Source organism: Salvelinus namaycush, chromosome 38 (assembly GCF_016432855.1).
Source record: "Salvelinus namaycush isolate Seneca chromosome 38, SaNama_1.0, whole genome shotgun sequence".
Lineage (NCBI taxonomy): Eukaryota > Metazoa > Chordata > Actinopteri > Salmoniformes > Salmonidae > Salvelinus > Salvelinus namaycush.
The window spans coordinates 9,797,480-9,819,913 of NC_052344.1; the positions used below are offsets into that span (position 1 = coordinate 9,797,480).

General features: G+C 43.1%; 1 protein-coding gene across 2 annotated transcripts; it reads left to right on the forward strand.

The window, feature by feature from the left end:
- Positions 1-147: 147 nt before the first annotated feature.
- LOC120032131 lies at positions 148-21,276 on the forward strand. 2 transcript variants are annotated; one of them, XM_038978083.1, is made up of 8 exons: positions 148-358; positions 14,160-14,351; positions 14,547-14,576; positions 18,652-18,762; positions 18,909-19,043; positions 20,507-20,548; positions 20,669-20,741; positions 20,836-21,276. In XM_038978083.1, the coding sequence occupies exons 1-8, from the start codon at positions 154-156 to the stop codon at positions 20,897-20,899; spliced, it is 852 nt and encodes a 283-aa protein (XP_038834011.1). In that variant the 5' UTR covers positions 148-153; the 3' UTR covers positions 20,900-21,276. The 2 variants fall into 2 exon arrangements, with proteins under 2 accessions (XP_038834011.1, XP_038834012.1); XM_038978084.1 differs by lacking the exon at positions 14,547-14,576.
- Positions 21,277-22,434: the final 1,158 nt, after the last annotated feature.

A 22,434-nucleotide genomic window follows, 5' to 3' on the forward strand; every position in this document is an offset into this window, starting at 1 on the left:
TTGAAATCCCATCATGCACAACTATCATACTAATTTTAATAATGAAGATTTACATTTACTATGTTATTTCTACCCCTGAGTCCAGGTTGCAGCAGTAGACCTGAATGATTGAGAATGAAAGTGAAAGTGCCAAAGTGGCAGCTACACATTTGGATGAAAGGTTTGCGGCGTTATCACATACCACTTCAAAAGTTAGGAGATGCATATTATTTTCCTGTGGCTCAGTTCATTATCAAAGAGACTTTACAGAGACTCCTTTATTTAAACATTGGAATAGCAGGCTCCAGTGTCATGCGGCTGCGTCTCCTTTCCCTCCTTTTTATCATCAAAGTGTGTCGACTCAATATTGTAAGGCGAGGTCAGTACATTTTGTCTGTTACAATTATGTATAGTAAGAGATGAACGTCGTCCCTTTGCAGAGTTCATTTTTACAAGGTATTTTACAGAACGGCGTTGTTTATCCCGCTTATAGCACAGTTGCCAAATAAAACATTTACCTGTGGAATTTTTTCTTCCTTTGATTTTTATTTTTTAAGCGAATTCACACTTTCTTATATTTTGGTTGCTAGTTCGATATTTATCATCCCATGTTTCTAGTTTGACCAGCTGTTTTCAGAAACTGATATTTTTTTTTATTCAGTTGTCATATAAGCAGGTTTGCTATCAGCAAACTATTTATCTAGCTAAATAAGCGACCCAGTCGTTCGTTCTTTATGTTCGTTTGCCATGCTCAGCGGCAACGTTCGTATCCCTTGCTTACTGCTAGCTACAGCTACAAAGTCACGCCCCGGCTCTTCAGTCAGAATAACGGCAACTTGTAGTATTTTGCGTTTGTTTACGCCGTTTATACCACAGTTACCAAATAAAACAATACTATAAGCACACATTTACTGTTAGAAATAACATTTAACCAAATGCTAGTCTTAAAGAAATGGGAGATAATGTCTAGATGCTTTTTACAGTGTAGATCTAGTGTAAATACTGAACAACAATAGCGGCCTCAGATCATCCCACATGTGAAGAAGCTGGATGTAAGAGGGGCTAGCATGATTACACTTGTCCTGCAGTTGTGAGGCTGTTTGGACATACTGCCAAATTTTCTAAAACGAGGATGGAGGTGGCTAATGGTAGAGAAACTAATATTCAATTATCTGGCAACAGCTCTGGTGGACATTCCAGCAGTCAGCGTGCCAATTGCACGCTCCCTCAAAAAATAGCTGGCATTGTGTTGTATGACAAAACTGCACATTTTAGAGTGGCCTTTTATTGTCCCAACAAGGTGCACCTTTGAAATAAATGATCATGCTGTTTTATCAGCTTTTTGATGTGCCACACCTGTCAGGTGGATGGATTATTTTGGCAAAGGAGAAATTATCACTAACAGGGATGTAAACAAATTTGTGCACAATATTTGAGAGAAATAAGCTTTTTGTGTGTATGAAATATTTCTGGGATCTTTTATTTCAGCTCATGAAACATGGGACACTTTACATGTTGCGTTTATATTTTTGTTCAGTATGCATTACCTGGCTGGGCTGATGAGACAGTGGATTGCGCAGTCAGATGGAACAGAGTAAATACGCATTTCAATGTCATAGATTTAGTAGGTGGTAACTTGTGGAATAGACACCGGCTAGAATGCGGTTTTAACCAATTGGCATACAGGATTAGACCCACTCGTTGTATAATTCCAAGGTAATGTTACAGAACGTCTGTGTTTTATCCCTTACTTACTATTTATTCATTTATTTCACACTGAATAATAAGCATATGTTTTTTTCTTTCTGTTATTTATTCATGAATGGTTATTTGGTGTGTCTGTGTGTGTTGTTGAGGATGCTACTCACCTGTTGGGGGCTGCCATCCGCATAGATTGAACAACACTCTTAAAAGGTGTTATCTAGAACCTAAAATAACCCTTTTTGGTTCCAGGTAGGACCCTTTTGGTTCCAGGTAGAACTATCATTCTCTCATACACGCTTTGAAAAAAGGGTTATTCGGCTGTCCCCATAGGAGAACCCTTTTTGGTTCCAGGTAGAACACCTTTTGGTTCCATGTAGAACCCTCTGGCGAAAGGGTTCTACATGGAACCGTGACATAGACTGACCAGGTGAATCCAGGTGAAAGCTATGATCCTTTATTGATGTCACTTGTTAAATCCACTTCAATCAGTGTAGATGAAGGGGAGGAGACAGGTTAAATACGGATTTTTAAGCCTAGAGTCTACTGAGACATGGATTGTGTATGTGTGCCATTCAGAGGATGAATGGGCAAGACAAAATATTTAAGTGCCTTTGGACAGGGTATGGTAGTAGGTGCCAGGTGCACCGGTTTTAGTGTGTCAATAACTACAACGCTGCTGGGTTTTTCACACTCAACAGTTTCCCGTGTGTATCAAAAACGGTCCTCCACCCAAAGGGCATCCAGCCAACTTGACTCAACTGTGGGAAGCATTCAACATGGGCCGGCTTCCCTGTGGAACGCTTTCGAAACCTTGTAGATTTCATGCCCCTACTAATTCAGGCTGTTCTGAGGGCAAAAGGGGGTGCAACTCAATGTTTTGTACACTCAATGTGTTTGTGTGTTATTTAGTGCAGTTTCATCAAATAGTTTTTACACATTTGTTTCAGATACTACCAGGTGTCCTAAAATAGAGAATGAAATAGTAATAACATGGACAATCAAGCTATCTTAAATCAATCATAGCCTATGTGTTAGTAAAGAAAAATGTGTGTTTTTAATTTAAAAAAGCAATGGGCAATTATTCTTTACCCAAATGGTCCCCAGAGGAAGAGGGCCTAATCACCGGTCCCTGTTTGAGAAATGCTGAAAGAAACCATGTTACCTTACCCTGAAAGCAGTCTAAGCAGACAGAGGCCAGTTATGGACCTAAACTCAAACACTCATGAAAACAAGAAAAAGTTATTGTCTATAATCAAAGAGTGTCATTTTGGCCATAAAAAATAATTTTATAGAAATTGATAGAAATGTATATATTTTTAAATACATTTTGGAGAGATTTTTGAAATGTAAAACAACCTCAGCAGCCTCCCAACCTGAGATTGGAAGGTTGGGAGTTCAATCCCCGGGTGTGTCCTACCAAAGACTATAAATGGGACCTGATTCCTCTCTGCTTGGCACACAGCATTAAGGAGTGGTTTGGGGGTAAGGCCCTGTGACAGATTAGGGTGTATACTTGTACATTAAGAGGCTTCATACTCCAGAAACAGAAGATTTGATGCCTGGGACTTGTTATGAATAAAAGCCTATACAGACAGATTGGTAAAATATATCTGCTTGTTGACAAGATGATAGGGATTCACCGAAGGGAAATATTGACCAACAGAGCATCTTTGAATAGTACTCTTCATGCACACCTCAAAAACAAACTAGGGTGTTTTATGTTTTGAGCTTCTGTGTTGTATATTAGTGTAATATTGGGATGTAAACTCAGACTGCATTTCAACTCAATATCTGACATGGTACAGGTGTCTTCTTCAATTTGCGCCAATAACCATATGTGTGTGAGGTGTATACTTTTGATACCATGAAGATTTCTAAGATTACCAAAAAACACCATGTGTGACCCTGTTTTAGCCCATTGTGAAACAGGGGTTGAACACAATTTGGCAGTGGACACTATTTGACATGACAGGAACCTGCCACATCTGTGGGCCAACCCAATGAAGGCTCTTTTAAAGGCTCTCTGGAATGTAATAGTTAAACATTTTGGCACCCAGGGTTGCACATTTTGTGGAATATTCAGAGTAGGGCAGGGCTGTATACCGTTTTTGCGATATTGATGCACGGACCGGTTTGGGTTTTTACTTTACCTTCTATAACGGTATTTGAATGTTTGGTTTGTTAAATGTAATACGCAATGTGTAACACCCATTTTTATAGTTTACTTCGCTACTTGAGTCATCACTCTCTTCATGCGCTTTCCACACAGACCTAGTATACCCAGCTTGTGTCACTCAAGGAGCGCATTTGTTTTTCCTCAACCACGAGACACTTGCATTCAGTCTGCATGGTCTATGCAGCACATGCAACAATGTTGATGACAACGATGCAGTTGTCCCTTTGCTTCTTAATATAAATCTACTAGCATTCTATAATTACACTATTAGCTTGTGTTTCTTACATCTGCAAACAGCTCGTTTGTATTTTCTTATCTAGTTGTTCCTAAATCTTGTTAGCCGCTGATTGTTAGACGCTAATGCTAATCGCTAGCTATCTAGCTAATAAATGCACTGAGTAAGAGCAAGCGTAATTAGCTATACAGCCTGAGAATACCAGTGATGGTGTAGACCTATATCAGCATGTTGTTTGTGCAACAGTATCTTCTAAATTAAATAGGTAAACACAAAGCAAGAATGTGTTAGCTACATGAAGTAGCTAAGAGAAAACATTCAATGTAGCCAAAGATTATAGGGTCCCCTGGAAAAGGCATATAAACACTTTAGATCCTACCCTGACACAACTCCTCCCTGGCATTTTCATTCGTTGTCATGTCAAACAACACTGTATTCAAAGTGCCCACTATTATATTGTAACTAAATAATTATAATAAACATTCTATTTCCATTATTCCAACAGTTAACCCAAGTGTTTTGCTCTAAATTGCAACATTTGGTTAAAAATGAGGCCCAGATTGCTTGCCCATATTGTGTAGCCCTACGTGGTGTCGTGGAAAATCGTATTACAAATATAACACTTACAAGAACTTGTGAATTCAATATAGGCTTTTAATACAAAATATCAGAAGCCGTGTCAGTCCGCGGAAAATACCAACTTCCATAAGCACTGGCTCTGTTCTTATACACATACATCAAATGAGTCCATCCCACATGCAAATGAAGTTCCTTCCCTTAGTCCATCTGCCACCATTATCTTTTAGTTTAAGCTTCCTGCTTGTTCACGCCCAATAACGCCCATATCTGCTTTCAGTTAGGTTATAATGGTGGCAGGACCCCTTCTTGTCCTAAAAATAATATATGTCCATCTATCCTATGGGCCTATGTCTTTGGCCTTCGTACTTATGTTTAGCTTAGTGTGCTCTTTGGTATGTTTGCCCTTATTAGGATCAGCAGACTATGTGTCCCTCTAACATTAGTGTGTCCAGCTGTCCTATGTGCCTATGTGTCGCCTTCTCCTCCTGTGGTCTGATGTACAAATTTATATCTGTCCCTATATGTACCATTTACTCCCACAGTGGCAGAGTAGAAATGATCTCAAATGCAGAAATTGATGAAAATTATGACTTTTTTTTGGTTGAAGTTGAATTGAACAGTATAAAAAAATCAGAATGGAGAAAGACCCATTGAAATCACTTAGAATGTATGTGTTGACACACTACTCATAAAGCAAATTTTGAACTTTTATTATTAGAAAACATAAAATATCGTCATACCGTAAAAAAAAAAAAAAAATACCGTGATATACTATTTTTGCCATATTGCCCAACCCTAATTTAGAGATGGAAACTTTTCGTGGGAATTAACGGGAATATATGGGAATTAACAGGAATATATGGGAATTAATGGAAATATATGCAAATTAATATTATTCATTTAAATGTAGATGTTTTTTGCATTGGATATATTTACCATATATGGAGACAGAAACATAAACCTTTTACCTTATCATTGTCACACCCTGACCATAGCTGTTTTTTCTCTGTGTTGGTTGGGGCGTGATAGTGACTTGGGTGGGTCATCTAGGTGTTTTTGTATTTCTATGGTGGCCTGATATTGTTCGCAATCAGAGGCAGCCGTTTATCGTTGTCTATGATTGAGGATCATATTTAGGTAGCCATTTCCTCATTTGGGTTTGTGGGATCTTGTCTATGTTTAGTTGCCTGTCAGCGCTAGTTGTATAGCGTCACGTTTCGTTTGTTAATTTTGTTGGTTTGTTCGGTATTCATTCATTAAAAGAGAATGTACGCATACCACGCTGCGCCTTGGTCTCATTCTAACGACGGACGTGACAGAAGATCCCACCAACAAAGGACCAAGCAGCGTGCCCAGGAGGAGGAAGTATCCTGGACTTGGGAAGAGATCCTGGATGGGAAGGGATCCTGGACTTGGGAGGAAATCCTGGCAGGACAGGATCGCCTTCCTTGGCGGGAGTCGCCTAGGAGCATGAGAGGACAGCAATGACGTCGGGGAGGAAGGCCACAGAAACCCCAATTTAAAAAAATTCGAACCAGAGCCAGTCAGGGAGTTGGGTGAGGAGCTCGACGCAAGATTCCGGAGAGAGGTGCTAGCATTGAGAGCGCTGCAGAGCAGGCGTGCTGAGGTGCGTGTCATCAGCCCGGTGCCACCTGTACCGGTCCCACAAATCAGGTCTCCGGTGCGCATCCACAGTCCAGTACGTCCTGTGCCTCTTCCCCGCACTCGCCCTGAGGTGCATGTCATCAGCCCGGTGCCACCTGTGCCGGTCCCACGCATCAGGCCTCCAGTGCGCCTCCACAGTCCAGAGCTTCCGGCGACAGTTCCCAGTCCAGAGCTTCCGGTGACAGTTCCCGGTCCAGAGCTTCTGGCGACAGTTCCCGGTCCAGAGCTTCCGGCGACGTTTCACAGTCCGGAACCTCCAACGACGGGCCACGGTCCGGAACCTCCTGAGACGGTCCACGGTCCGGAACCTCCTGAGACGGTCTACGGTCCGGAACCTCCTGAGATGGTCAGCGGTCCGGAGCCTCCAGCGGGGGTTCCCGGTCCGGAGCCTCCGGTGACGATCTGCAGTCCGGAGCCTCCAGTGGTGGTTCCCAGTTCAGAGCCTCCGGCGATGATCCACGGTCCGGTGCCTCCAGCGACAAAGCCTCCAGCGACGGTCGGCGGTCCAGAGCCTCCAGCGACGATCTGCAGTCCAGAGCCTTCAGCGGGGGTTCTCAGTCCGGAGCCTCCGGGGACGATCCACGGTCCGGTGCCTCCAACGACGACCCACGGTTCGGAGCTTCCGGCGATGATCCCCGCACCAGAGCCGCCATGGAGGAAGACGTATCTGCGAGCGGAGTGGGTACTTCGTCCCGCACCGGAGCCGCTCCCTTCGCCCTGCGTCATCCATCATAGATGCCCACCCAGACCCTCCCCTATTGAGTCAGGTTTTGCGGTCGGAGTCCGCACCTTTAGGGGGGGGGGGTTTACTGTCACGCCCTGACCATAGTAAGCTGTTTTTTCTCTGTGTTGGTTGGGACGTGATAGTGACTTGGGTTGGTCATCTAGGTGTTTTTGTATTTCTATGGTGGCCTGATATGGTTCCCAATCAGAGGCAGCCGTTTATCGTTGTCTATGATTGGGGATCATATTTAGGTAGCCATTTCCTCATTTGTGTTTGTGGGATCTTGTCTATGTTTAGTTGCCTGTCAGCGCTAGTTGTATAGCTTCACATTTCGTTTGTTAATTTTGTTGGTTTGTTCGGTATTCATTCATTAAAAGAGAATGTACGCATACCACGCTGCGCCTTGGTCTCATTCTAACGACGGACGTGACAATCATAAGTAGACATAATTGCAAATTATTAAATCCTTCCAATATACATTTTCAAAAACTATTTAATTACGAATTAAACTTTAATTAAATAAGTTGACTCTTCACATGGGATGATTTCACTGAATATTGAATGATGCCCAATGATCCATCGCATCTCCCCAAAATATTTTTCAACATACATCTGTAAAATGATAGTCGAGAAACTAAAGCTTTGGTTGTCTTCCCCTTGTCTTCTCCCTGGACCTCTTCAATGACCTCCTCAATGTCCACCTCGTGAACATCTGAGGCCTCATCTTCACTGTCACTTTCCAACCTTGTTGAGGATGGCTCGTTGTCAGGCTCAAAAAGCCTAAAATTTGCCCGGGTGGTCACCAATATTTCAACCCTTGTATTGGTCAACCTTTCACGTGCTGTGTGTGTTCCTAAACCAGGACCAGTTGCGCTCTGAGGCGGCTGACGTCGGTGGGATTTGGAGGATGATGGAGGCAACAGGGGAAAGAGCCTCAGATCCACAAAGTCCCTTCCACCAGGTGGCTGATGAGATATGTTGGCACGTCTGCCATATTGCATCTCCATCCCAAAGCCCTTGCTTGGAAGTGTACATCGCCAGACTGCCAAGAACCTTGCCCTCATCCAAGCCAAGGTGGCGAGACACGGTAGTGATGACACCATAGGCCTTGTTGATCTCTGCACCAGACAGGATGCTCTTGCCAGCATACTTGGGGTCCAACGTATTCGCTGCGGCGTGTATGGGTTTCAGGCAGAAGTCTTCACGCTTTTTGATGTATTTCAGAACTGCAGTTTCCTCTGCTTGGAGCAACAGTGAAGTGGGCAGGGCAGTACGGATTTCTTCTCTACATCTGCAAGCAGAGTCTGAATATCAGACAGGATGGCATTGTCTCCCTCAATCCGTGCAATGGCTACTGCTATAGGTTTCAAGAGTTTCAGGCTGCTTACCACTCTCTCGGGTGTTGCTGGGCAGCTTCAATGTGGTGCTCTTATTCTTCTCACTTCAAATCAAATCAAATGTTATTTGTCACATACACATGGTTAGCAGATGTTAATGCGAGTGTAGCGAAATGCTTGTGCTTCTAGTTCCGACAATGCAGTAATAACCAACGAGTAATCTAACCTAACAATTCCACAACTACTACCTTATACACACAAGTGTAAAGGGATAAAGAATATGTACATAAAGATATATGAATGAGTGATGGTACAGAACGGCATAGGCAAGATGCAGTAGATGGTATAGAGTACAGTATATACATATGAGATGAGTAATGTAGGGTATATAAACATAAAGTGGCATAGTTTAAAGTGGCTAGTGATACATGTATTACATAAAGATGGCAAGATGCAGTAGATGATATAGAGTACAGTATATACATATACATATGAGATGAGTAATGTAGGGTATGTAAACATTATATTAAGTGGCATTGTTTAAAGTGGCTAGTGGTACATTTTTACATAAATTTCCAACAATTCCCATTATTAAAGTGGCTGGAGTTGAGTCAGTATGTTGGCAGCAGCCACTAAATGTTAGTGGTGACTGTTTAACAGTCTGATGGCCTTGAGATAGAAGCTGTTTTTCAGTCTCTCGGTCCCTGCTTTGATGCACCTGTACTGACCTCGCCTTCTGGATGATAGCGGGGTGAACAGGCAGTGGCTCGGGTGGTTGTTGTCCTTGATGATCTTTATGGCCTTCCAGTGACATCGGGTGGTGTAGGTGTCATGGAGGGCAGGTAGTTTGCCCCCGGTGATGCGTTGTGCAGACCTCACTACCCTCTGGAGAGCCTTACGGTTGTGGGCGGAGCAGTTGCCGTACCAGGCGGTGATACAGCCCGACAGGATGCTCTCGATTGTGCATCTGTAGAAGTTTGTGAGTGCTTTTGGTGACAAGCCGAATTTCTTCAGCCTCCTGAGGTTGAAGAGGCGCTACTGCGCCTTCTTCACAACGCTGTCTGTGTGGGTGGACCAATTCAGTTTGTCCGTGATGTGTACACCGAGGAACTTAAAACTTACTACCCTCTCCACTACTGTCCCGTCGATGTGGATAGGGGGGTGCTCCCTCTGCTGTTTCCTGAAGTCCACAATCATCTCCTTTGTTTTGTTGACGTTGAGTGTGAGGTTATTTTCCTGACACCACACTCCGAGGGCCCTCACCTCCTCCCTGTAGGCCGTCTCGTCGTTGTTGGTAATCAAGCCTACCACTGTAGTGTCGTCCGCAAACTTGATGATTGAGTTGGAGGCGTGCATGGCCACGCAGTCGTGGGTGAACAGGGAGTACAGGAGAGGGCTCAGAACGCACCCTTGTGGGGCCCCAGTGTTGAGGATCAGCGGGGTGGAGATGTTGTTACCTACCCTCACCACCTGGGGGCGGCCCGTCAGGAAGTCCAGTACCCAGTTGCACAGGGCGGGGTCGAGACCCAGGGTCTCGAGCTTGATGACGAGTTTGGAGGGTACTGTGGTGTTAAATGCTGAGCTGTAGTCGATGAACAGCATTCTCACATAGGTATTCCTCTTGTCCAGATGGGTTAGGGCAGTGTGCAGTGTGGTTGCGATTGCGTCGTCTGTGGACCTATTGGGTCGGTAAGCAAATTGGAGTGGGTCTAGGGTGTCAGGTAGGGTGGAGGTGATATGGTCCTTGACTAGTCTCTCAAAGCACTTCATGATGACGGAAGTGAGTGCTACGGGGCGGTAGTCGTTTAGCTCAGTTACCTTAGCTTTCTTGGGAACAGGAACAATGGTGGCCCTCTTGAAGCAAGTGGGAACAGCAGACTGGGATAAGGATTGATTGATGTCCGTAAACACACCAGCCAGCTGGTCTGCGCATGCTCTGAGGACGCGGCTGGGAATGCCGTCTGGGCCTGCAGCCTTGCGAGGGTTAACACGTTTAAATGTTTTACTCACCTCGGCTGCAGTGAAGGAGAGCCCGCAGGTTTTGGTAGCGGGCCGTGTCAGTGTTGTCCTCAAAGCGAGCAAAAAAGTTATTTAGTCTGTCTGGGAGCAAGACATCCTGGTCCGCGACGGGGCTGGTTTTCTTTTTGTAATCCGTGATTGACTGTAGACCCTGCCACATACCTCTTGTGTCTGAGCTGTTGAATTGCGACTCTACTTTGTCTCTATACTGGCACTTAGCTTGTTTGATTGCCTTGCGAAGGGAATAGCTACACTGTTTGTATTCGGTCATGTTTCCAGTCACCTTGCCCTGGTTAAAAGGAGTGGTTCGCGCTTTCAGTATCACGCGAATGCTGCCATCAATCCACGGTTTCTGGTTTGGGAATGTTTTAATCGTTGCTGTGGGTATTACGTCGCCGATGCACTTTCTAATGAACTCGCTCACCGAATCAGCGTATTCTTCAATGTTGTTGTTGGACGCAATGCGGAACATATCCCAATCCACGTGATCGAAGCAGTCTTGAAGCGTGGAATCAGATTGGTCGGACCAGTGTTGAACAGACCTGAGCGCTGGAGCTTCTTGTTTTAGTTTCCCTCACCAGCACTTTGCTTGGTGAGGGAGATTACTGCTATAACTTGATGACCCTTCACATACCTAACCATTTCCTTGGCTCTCTTGTAGAGTGTATACATTGTTTTCAGTGCCATGATGTCCTTGAGGAGCAGATTCAATGCATGAGCAGCACAGCCAGTGGGTGTGATGTGAGGGTAGGACTCCTCCACTTTAGACCAAGCAGCCTTCATGTTCGCAGAATTGTCTGTCAGCAGTGCAAATACCTTCTGTTGTCCAAGGTCATTGATGACTGCCTTCAGCTCATCTGCAATGTAGAGACCGGTGTGTCTGTTGTCCCTTGTGTCTGTGCTCTTGTAGAATACTGGTTGAGGGGTGGAGATGATGTAGTTAATTATTCCTTGCCCACAAACATTCGGCCACCCATCAGAGATGATTGCAATACAGTCTGCTTTCTCTATGATTTGCTTGACCTTCACTTGAACTCTGTTGAACTCTGTATCCAGCAAATTACTAGATAAAGCATGTCTGGTTGGAGGGGTGTATGCTGGGTGAAGAACATTCAGAAATCTCTTCCAATACACATTGCCTGTGAGCATCAGAGGTGAACCAGTTGCGTACACAGCTCGAGCAAGACATTCATCAGCATTTCTCTGACTACGTTCCTCCATTGAGTCAAAATAACTTATGATTCCAGGAGGACCATGAGCTGTTGCTATTGAATAAGGTGTCTGATTCATCATTTTCACCTCGAATAGAAGTAGAGGGACTTTTGTCAGAGGTTGCTTGTTGTGAGCGCTGAGGGAACTTTATGCACTTGGCCAGATGATTCTGCATCTTTGTTGCATTCTTCAGATATGATTTGGCACAGTATTTGCAAATGTACACAGCTTTTCCTTCTACATTAGCAACAGTGAAATGTTTCCACATATCAGATAGTGCCCGTGGCATTTTCCTGTAAAGATTAGAAAAAAATGAGTAAATGTTATGAGAATTTCATTATCAATGTTCATAAACTTCAATTAATCCACTCAGTCTGCAACCCAGAGTTTGTAAGGTTCTGGTATAAATGAAACAGACAGATTTCCCAGCTTACAATAGTCAAAACGTTTATTCACGAGAGCACTCTGAAGTCCATTATACAAAGACATCCATTTTATATCTGGCTCCTTACTTACGCACATACTTCCACACAAACAGTAGATATCCTACGCACATACATACACACGAACAGTAGGTGAGTTGTATCCAGAGTTCTCACCACTGTGTATCACTACCCAGCCGACAGTTCCATTCCCCCGAGATTAGGGAAACCTTGAGAAGTACTCCCTGTCCTATCATAAGTTTCTCAGAGTTCTAGCCAGGTCGGGTCAAACACAGTTTAATTGTTCTCTGTATTTTCTTAGGCACACACATACACACATACACACACATTTCTCTAACATACTTATGTGTAATACTTTAATTATTCCTTATACAATCTACATAAACTATAATCCCTAATAGTTAGGTTTCAGGCTAGAATTATTTAATCATTATCTTTAAACATATAAATGATTTTATCAGTAAAAATAAAATAAAAAATACAATTCAATGTACAGATAAATAGTTAAGCAGATTAAACAACTCGTTGTAAGATACATATTTTAAAATGAAACATGTATGGAAACAGGTGAATTAACACTCCAGATAGCAGGATCAAGCAAGCTAAAACCCACATGGTAGCAAAAATAACTAGCAGAAGTTATTAACAAGTTAGAAATTATTTGAACACACTTTGCTGTAGGCTACTATTTACTAGTTAACAAAAAACCATGTATGTGTAACGGTTGTCGTTGGTGGAAGGAGAAGAGGACCAATGTGCAGCGTGGTACGTATTCATAATCATTTAATAAAGAATGAATACTGAACAAAAACAACAAACCGACAAACAAACAGTTCTGAAAGGTGCAAACAAAAACACTAAACAGAAAATAACTACCCACAAACCATAGTGGGAAAACAGGCTACCTAAGTATGATTCTCAATCAGAGACAACGATCGACACCTGCCTCTGATTGAGAACCATACTAGGCCAAACACATAGAAATATAACGACTAGAACAAAACTTAGAAAAGCAACATAGAATGCCCACCCCAACTCACGCCCTGACCAAACTAAAATAAAGACATAAAAAAGGAACTAAGGTCAGAACGTGACAGTATGTCATAGAAAATATATTCACCCCACCCAGTATTGTAATCAAAACTTACCAGAAAGCACGTAGTCCTTGGCTCAGACAGTGTAGTAGTGTGGGCTCAATATCATCTCATTAGTGTGCAAGATCTTGTACATGTGATGGAAGAATGCACTGTGTATGTTGAGGGTTGCAATTCCATTGAATAGTATAACCAAAATAGTTTAACCAAAATATACCACAAGACCTAGAATTGCCTTATGTGTATCCCACAAAAAAGGTTCACTGTTATAAGCTGACTTTTTTGATGAATTTAAGCAAAATTCCCCAAATTCCCGGGCTTAACTTCCCATGGAAAATTTGCGGAAGATTTCCAGAAATTTACCGGAAAGTTTCCGACCCTTTGCAACCCTATTCACACCCATCGTCTTGCTTATATTGTCCTTAAAACACTACTCAAACATATCTTTCCTCTCATGCTATGTTTTCTACTAACCTTCCAGAGAGACCATGAGTAATGGCAAACATTGTTAAAGGCCCAGTGCAGTCAAAATGCATTTTCTTTCTGAATTATTTATTATATTATGCAACAACTGAAGAAACTCACACTGTAAAAGTGTGATTTTGTTTTTGTGATAATGTGTGATGTAATAGTTGTTGGTTGAAAATACAGTCTACACAGGGCCTTCATCCATGCAAAATGTGCTGATTAGGAGTTTTGGCTTGCCTGGTGACATCACCAGATGGTATAAATTAGTTGACCAATAACAAAGAGAGTTTGAAACCTCTCTGCCAATAACAGCTCATTTTCAGATTACATATCCCTCCCATTAGGTCCTTCCGATCTGGTGGATTGAGCCACATTGTGGTTCATGCACTGCTTAGGTGCCCTTTCCTCCCCACTCAGACCACTCCCAGACAGTCCTAGCACAATTATTTTTTTTGGCTTTGGTTCCACCCCAGTTTTATGGGAACACACCTTATTTACTTAGTCACCTTCTCATCACCCCTCAGACTTCTGCCCACCCCTGCCTCAGTGGAAGCTCACCAAGCCCCTGAACAAGTGGGATAATTATCAAGAAAACTACTTTGTACACTACCAGTGTGTGGATGGCTATGTGAGGATGGCGGGGACCTCCAGTCGCATCAGGTGCAAACGAATTGATCAGGTTCTTCAGTGGGAAGGCCCAACACTGATATGCATACGTAAGTAGACGCGCTACCCACCTATGACACATTAAGACAGACAAGCCACACCTATAAGATCAGGTATTCCAATTATGCAATAACTATAGACTACATCTGTAATGCATATCATTTACATATAAAGAGCAGGTATGAGACTAGATATTTGGAACAAATGTGTGTATTTTCTGGCTGATTCTCGCGTGCTTATTCCAGCCTACCCATCTATTCCAACTACGATAGAACGTGAGTATTGCCTGTCTGCATGCATGCCTGCCTGCCTGCCTGCCTGTCTGCCAGAGAGAGAAAAAGAGACATTCATGAATGTTGTTAATAATTGCCAAAGCGGGATGGCAGGAAATGGTTGTAGTGAGTTTCATGTCAGGGGAGATCAGTGAGATTAAAGCCAGCATCTCTCTAGTTTTAGTTTCGTTTTCAGGCTGTGAAAGACTCTATAGAGTTGTTCTCAGTTCCTTATTGGTACTTTTCCATCTAGACTTACTCCCACACCAGGGTGTCACCAGTGTTTTATGTTAATGCCAGCTCTAGTGTTTCCATCAGGAGTTCGACACTAAAGACTTTGTTTTTAACTGACTTGCATAGTTAAATAAAGGTTAAATGTAAAAATAAAATGACAGCTGAAAAGTACCCAGGCCCTTGCCTTGGCTCCAAGTCAGAGCAGGTCCACCGGAGACATGGGTGCCAGCCCACATAGAGGGAAACAGAAAAGTCTGAGCCTTTTGGGTTAAACACTGGGTTAAATAGTCAGTAGAGAGCCTCCAGAGTGGCGAAGTTGTCTAAGGCACTACATCGCAGTGCTAGCTATGCCACTAGAGATCCTGGCTCTGTCGCAGCCGACCGGGAGACCCATGGGGCGGCACACAATTGGCCCAACGTCGTCCGGGTTAGGGGAGGGTTTGGCCGGCAGGGATGTTCCTGTCCCTTCGCGCACTAGCCACTCCTGTGGCGCAGTGCACGCTGGCACGGTCGCCAGGTGTATGGTGTTTCCTCCGACACATTGGTGCGGCTGGCTTCCGGGTTAAGCGGGCAATGTGTCAAGAAGCAGTGCGGCTTGGCTGGGTTGTGTTTCAGAGGACACACGGCTCTCGACCTTCGCCTCTCCCGAGTCCGCACGGAGTTTCAGCGATGGAACAGGACTGTAATTACCAATTGGGGAGGGACAGAGAGAGAGAGAGAGAGAATCATTATCTCTGATATCTGGGAAATTAGCCAATTCGTTAGCATGGGACTTGTGTTCTGTTAACCTCATAGACGTAGGGTGAAACCGTCTAAATACACTTTAGTAGCTGTACAACGTTTCCATAATGTTACTCTATGGTTTGAACATAAGGCAGTTAAAAAAGAAATAAGTACAAGTTTGAAAGTAAAATGGAAAGTACCATAGGGGAGTGGGTGCAGATTTATTTTAATACCATAGACTAAAAATAACAGATCACCATGACGAACGCCCTTGAGTCTACATTAGTAATATCCTCTCTTCTTTCCTCTTCTTGTCATCCATCACCACTACTTTCACTTTCTCTCCTATCCTTTTGGGTACGTGATCTGTATGACACAGTTTATGGAAAGATACATTGTATGGAACATTCTATACATTGCCAATGGACCTAAGGTATTGTTTCCCAAACTCGGTCCTCGGGAGCCCAAGGGTTACACGTTTTGGTTTTTGCCCTAGCACTACACAGCTGATTCAAAACATGAGGATTAGTTGATTATTTGAATCAGCTGTGTAGTGCTAGGGAAAAACCAAAATGTGCACCCCTTGGTTAGGGAAACGCTGACCTAAGGGAAAGAGTCCACTGACATTGATCAGACTGTGGTTATCAACCGTCTGAGTACACGATGTGATTCTCTCTGTGATTTAGGCTGTTTCTGTGGCCAACCCCACACTGTGTGCAGGTGTCTGTTTGACTTGGGCTGGGACCTCCAGTGCCTTCAGAAAGTATTCACACCCTTTGACTTTTTCCACATTTTGTTGTGTTACAAAGTGGAATTAAAATGGATTTAATTGTCATTTTTTGTCAACAATCTACACAACATACTCTGTAATGTCTAAGTGGGAAAAATGATAATATATTAACAGTACCAGTCAAAGGTTTGGACACCCATACTCATTCAAGGATTTTTCTTTATTTTTTACTATTTTCTACATTGTAGAATAATAGTGAAGACATCAAAACTATGAAATAACACATATGGAATCATGTAGTAACCAAAAAAGTGTTAATCAATTCAAAATATATTTTATATTTGAGATTCTGCAAAGTAGCCACTGTTTGCCTTGATGACAGCTTTGCACACTCTTGGCATTCTCTCAACGAGCTTCACTTGGAACGCTTTTGCAAAAGTCTTGAAGGAGTTCCCACATATGCTGAGCACTTGTTGGCTGCTTTTCCTTCACTCTGTGGTCCAACTCATCCCGAACCATCACAATTGGGTTGCGGTCGGGTGATTGTGGAGGCCAAGTCATCTCATGCAGCACTCCATCACTCTCCTTCTTGGTCAAATAGCCCTTACACAGCCTGGATGTATGTTTTGGGCCATTGTCCTGTTAAAAAAAAAATGAAAGTCCCACTAAGCACAAACTGGATGGGATGGTGTATCGCTGCAGAATGCTGTGGTAGCCATGCTGGTTAAGTGTGCCTTGAATTCTAAATAAATCACTGACAGTGTCACCAGCCAAGCACCCCCACACCATCACACCTCTTCCTCCATGCTTCACGGTGGGAACCACACATGCAGAGATCACCTACTTTGCGTCTCACAAAGACATGGCAGTTGGAACCAAAAATCTCAAATTTGATTTGATTTCCACCGGTCTAATGTCCATTGCTCGTGTTTCTTGGCCCAAGTAAGTCTCTTATTCTTATTGGTGTCCTTTAGTAGTGGTTTCTTTGCAGCCTTATTCACGGTCTACTCTGAACAGTTGATGTTGAGATGTGTCTGTTACTTGACCTCTGTGAAGCATTTATTTAGGCTGCAATTTCTGAGGCTGGTAACTCTAATGAACTTATCCTCTGCAGCAGAGGTAACTCTGGGTCTTCCTTTCCTGTGGCGGTCCTCATGAGAGCCAGTTTCATCATAGCGCTTGATGGTTTTTGCGACTGCACTTGAATTTTTTTTGTAAGTTTTTGAAATGTTCTGCATTGACTGACCTTTATGTCTTGAAGTAATGATGGACTGTCATTTCTCTTTGCTTATTTGAGCTGTTCTTGCCATAATATGGACTTGGTCTTTTACCAAATAGGGCTATCGTCTGTATACCAACCCTACTTTGTCACAACACAACCGATTGGCTCAAACGCATTAAGATGGAAAGAAATTCCACAAATCAACTTTTAACAAGGCACACCTGTTCATTGAAATACATTCCAGGTGACTACCTCCTGAAGCTGGTTGAGATAATGCCAAGAGTGTGCAAAGCTGTCATCAAGGCAAAGGGTGACTACTTTGAAGAATCTCAAATATATAATATATTCTGATTTGTTTAACACTTTTTTGGTTACTACATGATTCCATGTGTTATTTCATCATTTTTATATCTTCACTATTATTCTACAATGTAGAAAACAGTAAAAATAAAGAAAAACCCTTGAATGAGTAGGTGTGTCCAAACTTTTGACTGGTACTGTATATTTCCATGCTAGGTTGGAATAATACTGTAAAAATGATGACAATACCCTTTTAGTGTATGAGCTGTTTGAAAAGCCCGTCTGAAATTTCAAACAGTTTTGGAGGGATGATGTTTTGGCCTACATGGTGACATCACCATGCAGTAAATTAGTTAATAGACCAATAAGAAAGAGTTCCAAACCTCTGCCAATAACAGCAAATTTTCTTTCCCCCTCCGACTCAGACCACTCCCAGACAGTCCTAGCAAAATTGTTGCTATTTTGGTTTCTTTTTAACCATTTCACAGTAAGTTACTTAATTGTTACCCAGAAATTATTTGATATTAAGCTAAACACAGCTGCATTAGACCTTTTAAACGCTATTATTGCACACAGAGTGAGTCCATGCAACTTATGTGGCTAAGCAACATTCAAAACATTTCAGATTTTCATTTTAAATTCACTTGTAAACATTTCCTAAAACATAATTCCACTTTGATACTATGGGGTGTTGTGTGTAGATCAGTGACACCAAATTTAAATTCAATCAATTTTAAATTCAGGCTGTAACACAACAAAATGTGTAAAAAGTCAAGGGGTGTGAATACTCTCTGAAGGCGCTGTAAGTCCCTGCCCTGGCTGTATTGATTTCTTATGACTGACCTCTTTTATCCTCTCTCCCCCAACAGCTTCAACAACTCACAAGAGAACTCCATCTCCCACAGTGCACCTCTCAGTGCCCACAGAGAGAATTAGCCCAAGACCAACCACTCCCAGTTCACTTTTATCTCCAATACTGCGTATGTCCCTCCCAATTTTCATCAATTGCTGCCTTTCTTCTCTCCGTATGTTAATGATCAATGTGCTTCTATGAGAGGTATGGTTGGACAGGTCAGTTAAAACTGTTGCTCTGACCTTTGCCCCCTAACCCTGGATCCTGTCACAGAGAACCAAGAGGTCATTACTACTGTTACAGTGACAACCACCATCATCGATGACCTTACATCAGTGCCAGTGGATAAGTCCAGTGCGGTGACTTCTGTCTTCAGAACCCCAGCCTCCAATGAGGATCCAGTTGGCGGTGAGGAGACTTGTCCCATAGTATATCACTCTATTGAATAGTACAGATATATTTTTGTTGCATTTATTTAAGGATCTGTGTTGGGTAATGGTCCATTCTGGTGTACTGTTCTTTGTTGTTCATGCTAGACCAGGGGTTCCCAAAACTCTTTGGCCCACGACCCCATTTTGATATCTGAAAATTCTCATGGCTCCAACCATGTGAAAAAAATGTAATTTAAATGTAATTTAAATGTTATTAACAGCCAATGTTACTTTTTTATTTGGGGCCTTTCCCTTACTGATGCTGTTTTCTGTTAGAAACATGGTTGGCTTTTGAAAGACTCTACAATAACAAGTCTTTCCTCTGAATTCACTGATTTGGTCAGTCATCTGTAGAATGTTTTTTTATTTCCCCACCCAGCATGCTTGTGTTCAGTTTGTTCAGTTTCCCAAATGTGTCTATTACATAGGCAAGGAGACACATTTTCTTTTCATTACACAGAAATTCAACCAAGTCTGTTTTTGTTACATCCATTATGAATGACAACAGTTACTCCATCAATGTGAAAAATCTTTCCAATACTCCCCTCCATAACCACCAAGCCTCGGTGTGAAATAGAACGTTGTCATGCTCTGATCCCATATCTCCACATAGTTTTGTGAACAGGCGTGCGCGCAGTGGATGTGGTTTGATGTAGTTTACAATCAAAGTTACCTGCTGCAGTATATCTCCCGAGTTCTGTGCTCAGGTCTTTTGCAGCCAGGTGCTCTCGGTGTATCATACAATTCGTCAATATGGCAGAGGGAGACATTCATAACTAGGGTGCAGAGGCCTGCCCACCTTCCCACCATAGATGGAGCCCCATCTGTGCAAAGCCCACCATTTGATCACATGGAATCTGTTTTTCGTCAATATAGCCACGCAGCACACTGAACATCCCCTGTGCCATTTCATGCTTGGGAATCGTGAGACAGAACGTTATGTCCGACATGTATAGCGAACAAAAGTCAATGCATGGGCATCTCCGCCCTCACAGCTAACGTTAATTTGGAGAGCATAAACTGGGAAGTTTTTGAGTCGTTCACTCAGTTTCCTCTTGATTGCTAGCAATCACATACATTATTTGTTTAACAGTGTTATCTGACAAAGGTATTGATGTGAGCTTCTGTGCTGGTGCCTCCCCACACATTGAACATTTTCCTGTGACCCCATTTTTATATCCGGTGACCCCACTTAGGGTCGCGACCCCTCGTTTTGGAACCGCTGTGCTAGACGATGCTAGTCTTTAGAGAAAACTGCCTGTGTTCCTCTGCCAGCTGGCTTCACTCCCACTGATCTCTCCTGGCATGGGCATGCTAACTACACACTCACTACAACCATTTCCTGGCTTCATTCTTTGACCATTATTACCACACTCGTGAATCTCTCTCTCTCAAGACTTTTACTTACTTATGCAGTCTCTCTTTCTCTCTCACTCTCAGGTGGAAGCACTGAGAAGAGTTCTGCTACAGCCATATATGCGGGTGAGTAGGCTACCAAACAGATTACAGGGAGGGAGAGAAGGAGTATAACAGGAAGTAAGTCTGAGTCCTTTCTCCTGATGGTTTTGTTTCTCTCTTGTTCCCATTGAATGGAAATCCTAGGTGTAGGTGGGGTGATAGTAACTGCATTGCTGGTTGCAGCGTTTGGAGTGCTAATGTTTGGGAGAAGGAAATGGTAAGATTGGCTGGTCAACCAGTGTTTCCTTGTGGGGAAGGGGGTCTTATTACGTCTCTGTTGAATTTCAAACACTTTCTCTCCCTTATGACAGGATGCAGCGGCTTGATCTGTCGCCAACACCAGACGAAATAGTGCAAATTAATGTTGTGACATGAGCCACACTCCTTAGTGCCCTGACTGACAACCAGCAGCCGCTTAGAAAAGGCAAAATTGCATCAGTCTGATGGTGGGGGAACAATGACCTTGGATTGGACAAGAGGTGGACCAAAAATGTGTGGCCCAGACCTCGTTGTCCTCGTGTGGAAAATGAAAATACCTAAAGCACCACCCAAATGGATTAATTTAAGACATATTGATTTATTTAATTTATTAATTAATATCCATAAACTTTTTTGAGGATAGATTCTAAATTAATATGGAAGCATATTGGTTATATTAAAAAACAATTAACTACAGTGCATTCGGAAAGTATGCAGACCCCTTGACTTTTTCCACATTTTGTTACAGCCTTATTCTAAAAATGTATTTAAAGAATTCCCTTATCAAACATAATGACAAAGCAAAAACAGATTTTAAGACATTTTTGCAAATGCATTACCAATAAAGAACTGAAATATCAAATTTACATAAGTATTCAGACCCTTTACTCAGTACTTTGTTGAAGCACCTTTGACAGCGATTACAGCCTTGAGTCTTCTTGGGTATGACGCTACAAGCTTGGCACAACTGTATTTGGGGAGTTTCTCCCATTCTTCTCTGCAGATCCTCTCAAGCTCTGTCAGGTTGGATGGGGAGCGTTGCGACACAGCTATTTTCAGGTCTCCAGAGATGTTCGATCGGGTTCAAGTCCGGGCTTTGGCTGGGCCACTCAAGGATATTCAAAGACTTGTCCCAAAGCCACTCCTGCGTTGTCTTGGTTGTGCGCTTAGGGTCGTTGTCCTATTAGAAGGTGAACCTTCGCCCCAGTCTGAGGTCCTGGATGCTCTGGTGCAGGTTTTCATCAAGGCTCTCTCTGTACTTTGCTCTGTTCATCTTTCCCTCAATCCTAACTAGTGTCCCAGTCCCTGCCACTGAAAAACATCCCCACAGCATGATGCTGCCACCACCATGCTTCACAGTAGGAATGGGATTGGCCAGGTGATGAGCGGTACCTGGTTTCCTCCAAATGTGACGCTTGGCATTCAGGCCAAAGAGTTCAATCTTGGTTTCATCAGACCAGGGAATCTTGTTTCTCATGGTCTGAGAGTCCTTTAGGTGCCCTTTGGCAAATTCCAAGCAGGCTGTCATGTGCCTATACTGAGGAGTGGCTTCCGTCTGACGACTCTACCATAAAGGCCTGATTGGTGGAGTGCTGCAGAGATGGTTGTCCTGGAAGTTTCTCCCATCTCCATAGAGGAACTCTAGAGCTCTGTCAGAGTGACCATCGGGTTCTTGGTCACCTCCCTGACCAAGGCCCTTCTCCCGATTGCTCAGTTTGGCCGGGCGACCACCTCTAGGAAGAGTCTTGGTGGTTCCAAACTTCTTCCATTTAAGAATGATGAGGCCACTGTGTTCTTGGGGACCTTCAATGCTGCAGACGTTTTTTGATACACTTCCCCAGTGCTGTGCCTCGACACAATCCTGTCTCTGAGCTCTACGGACAGTTACTTCGACCTCATGGCTTGGTTTTTTCTCTGACATGCACTGTCAA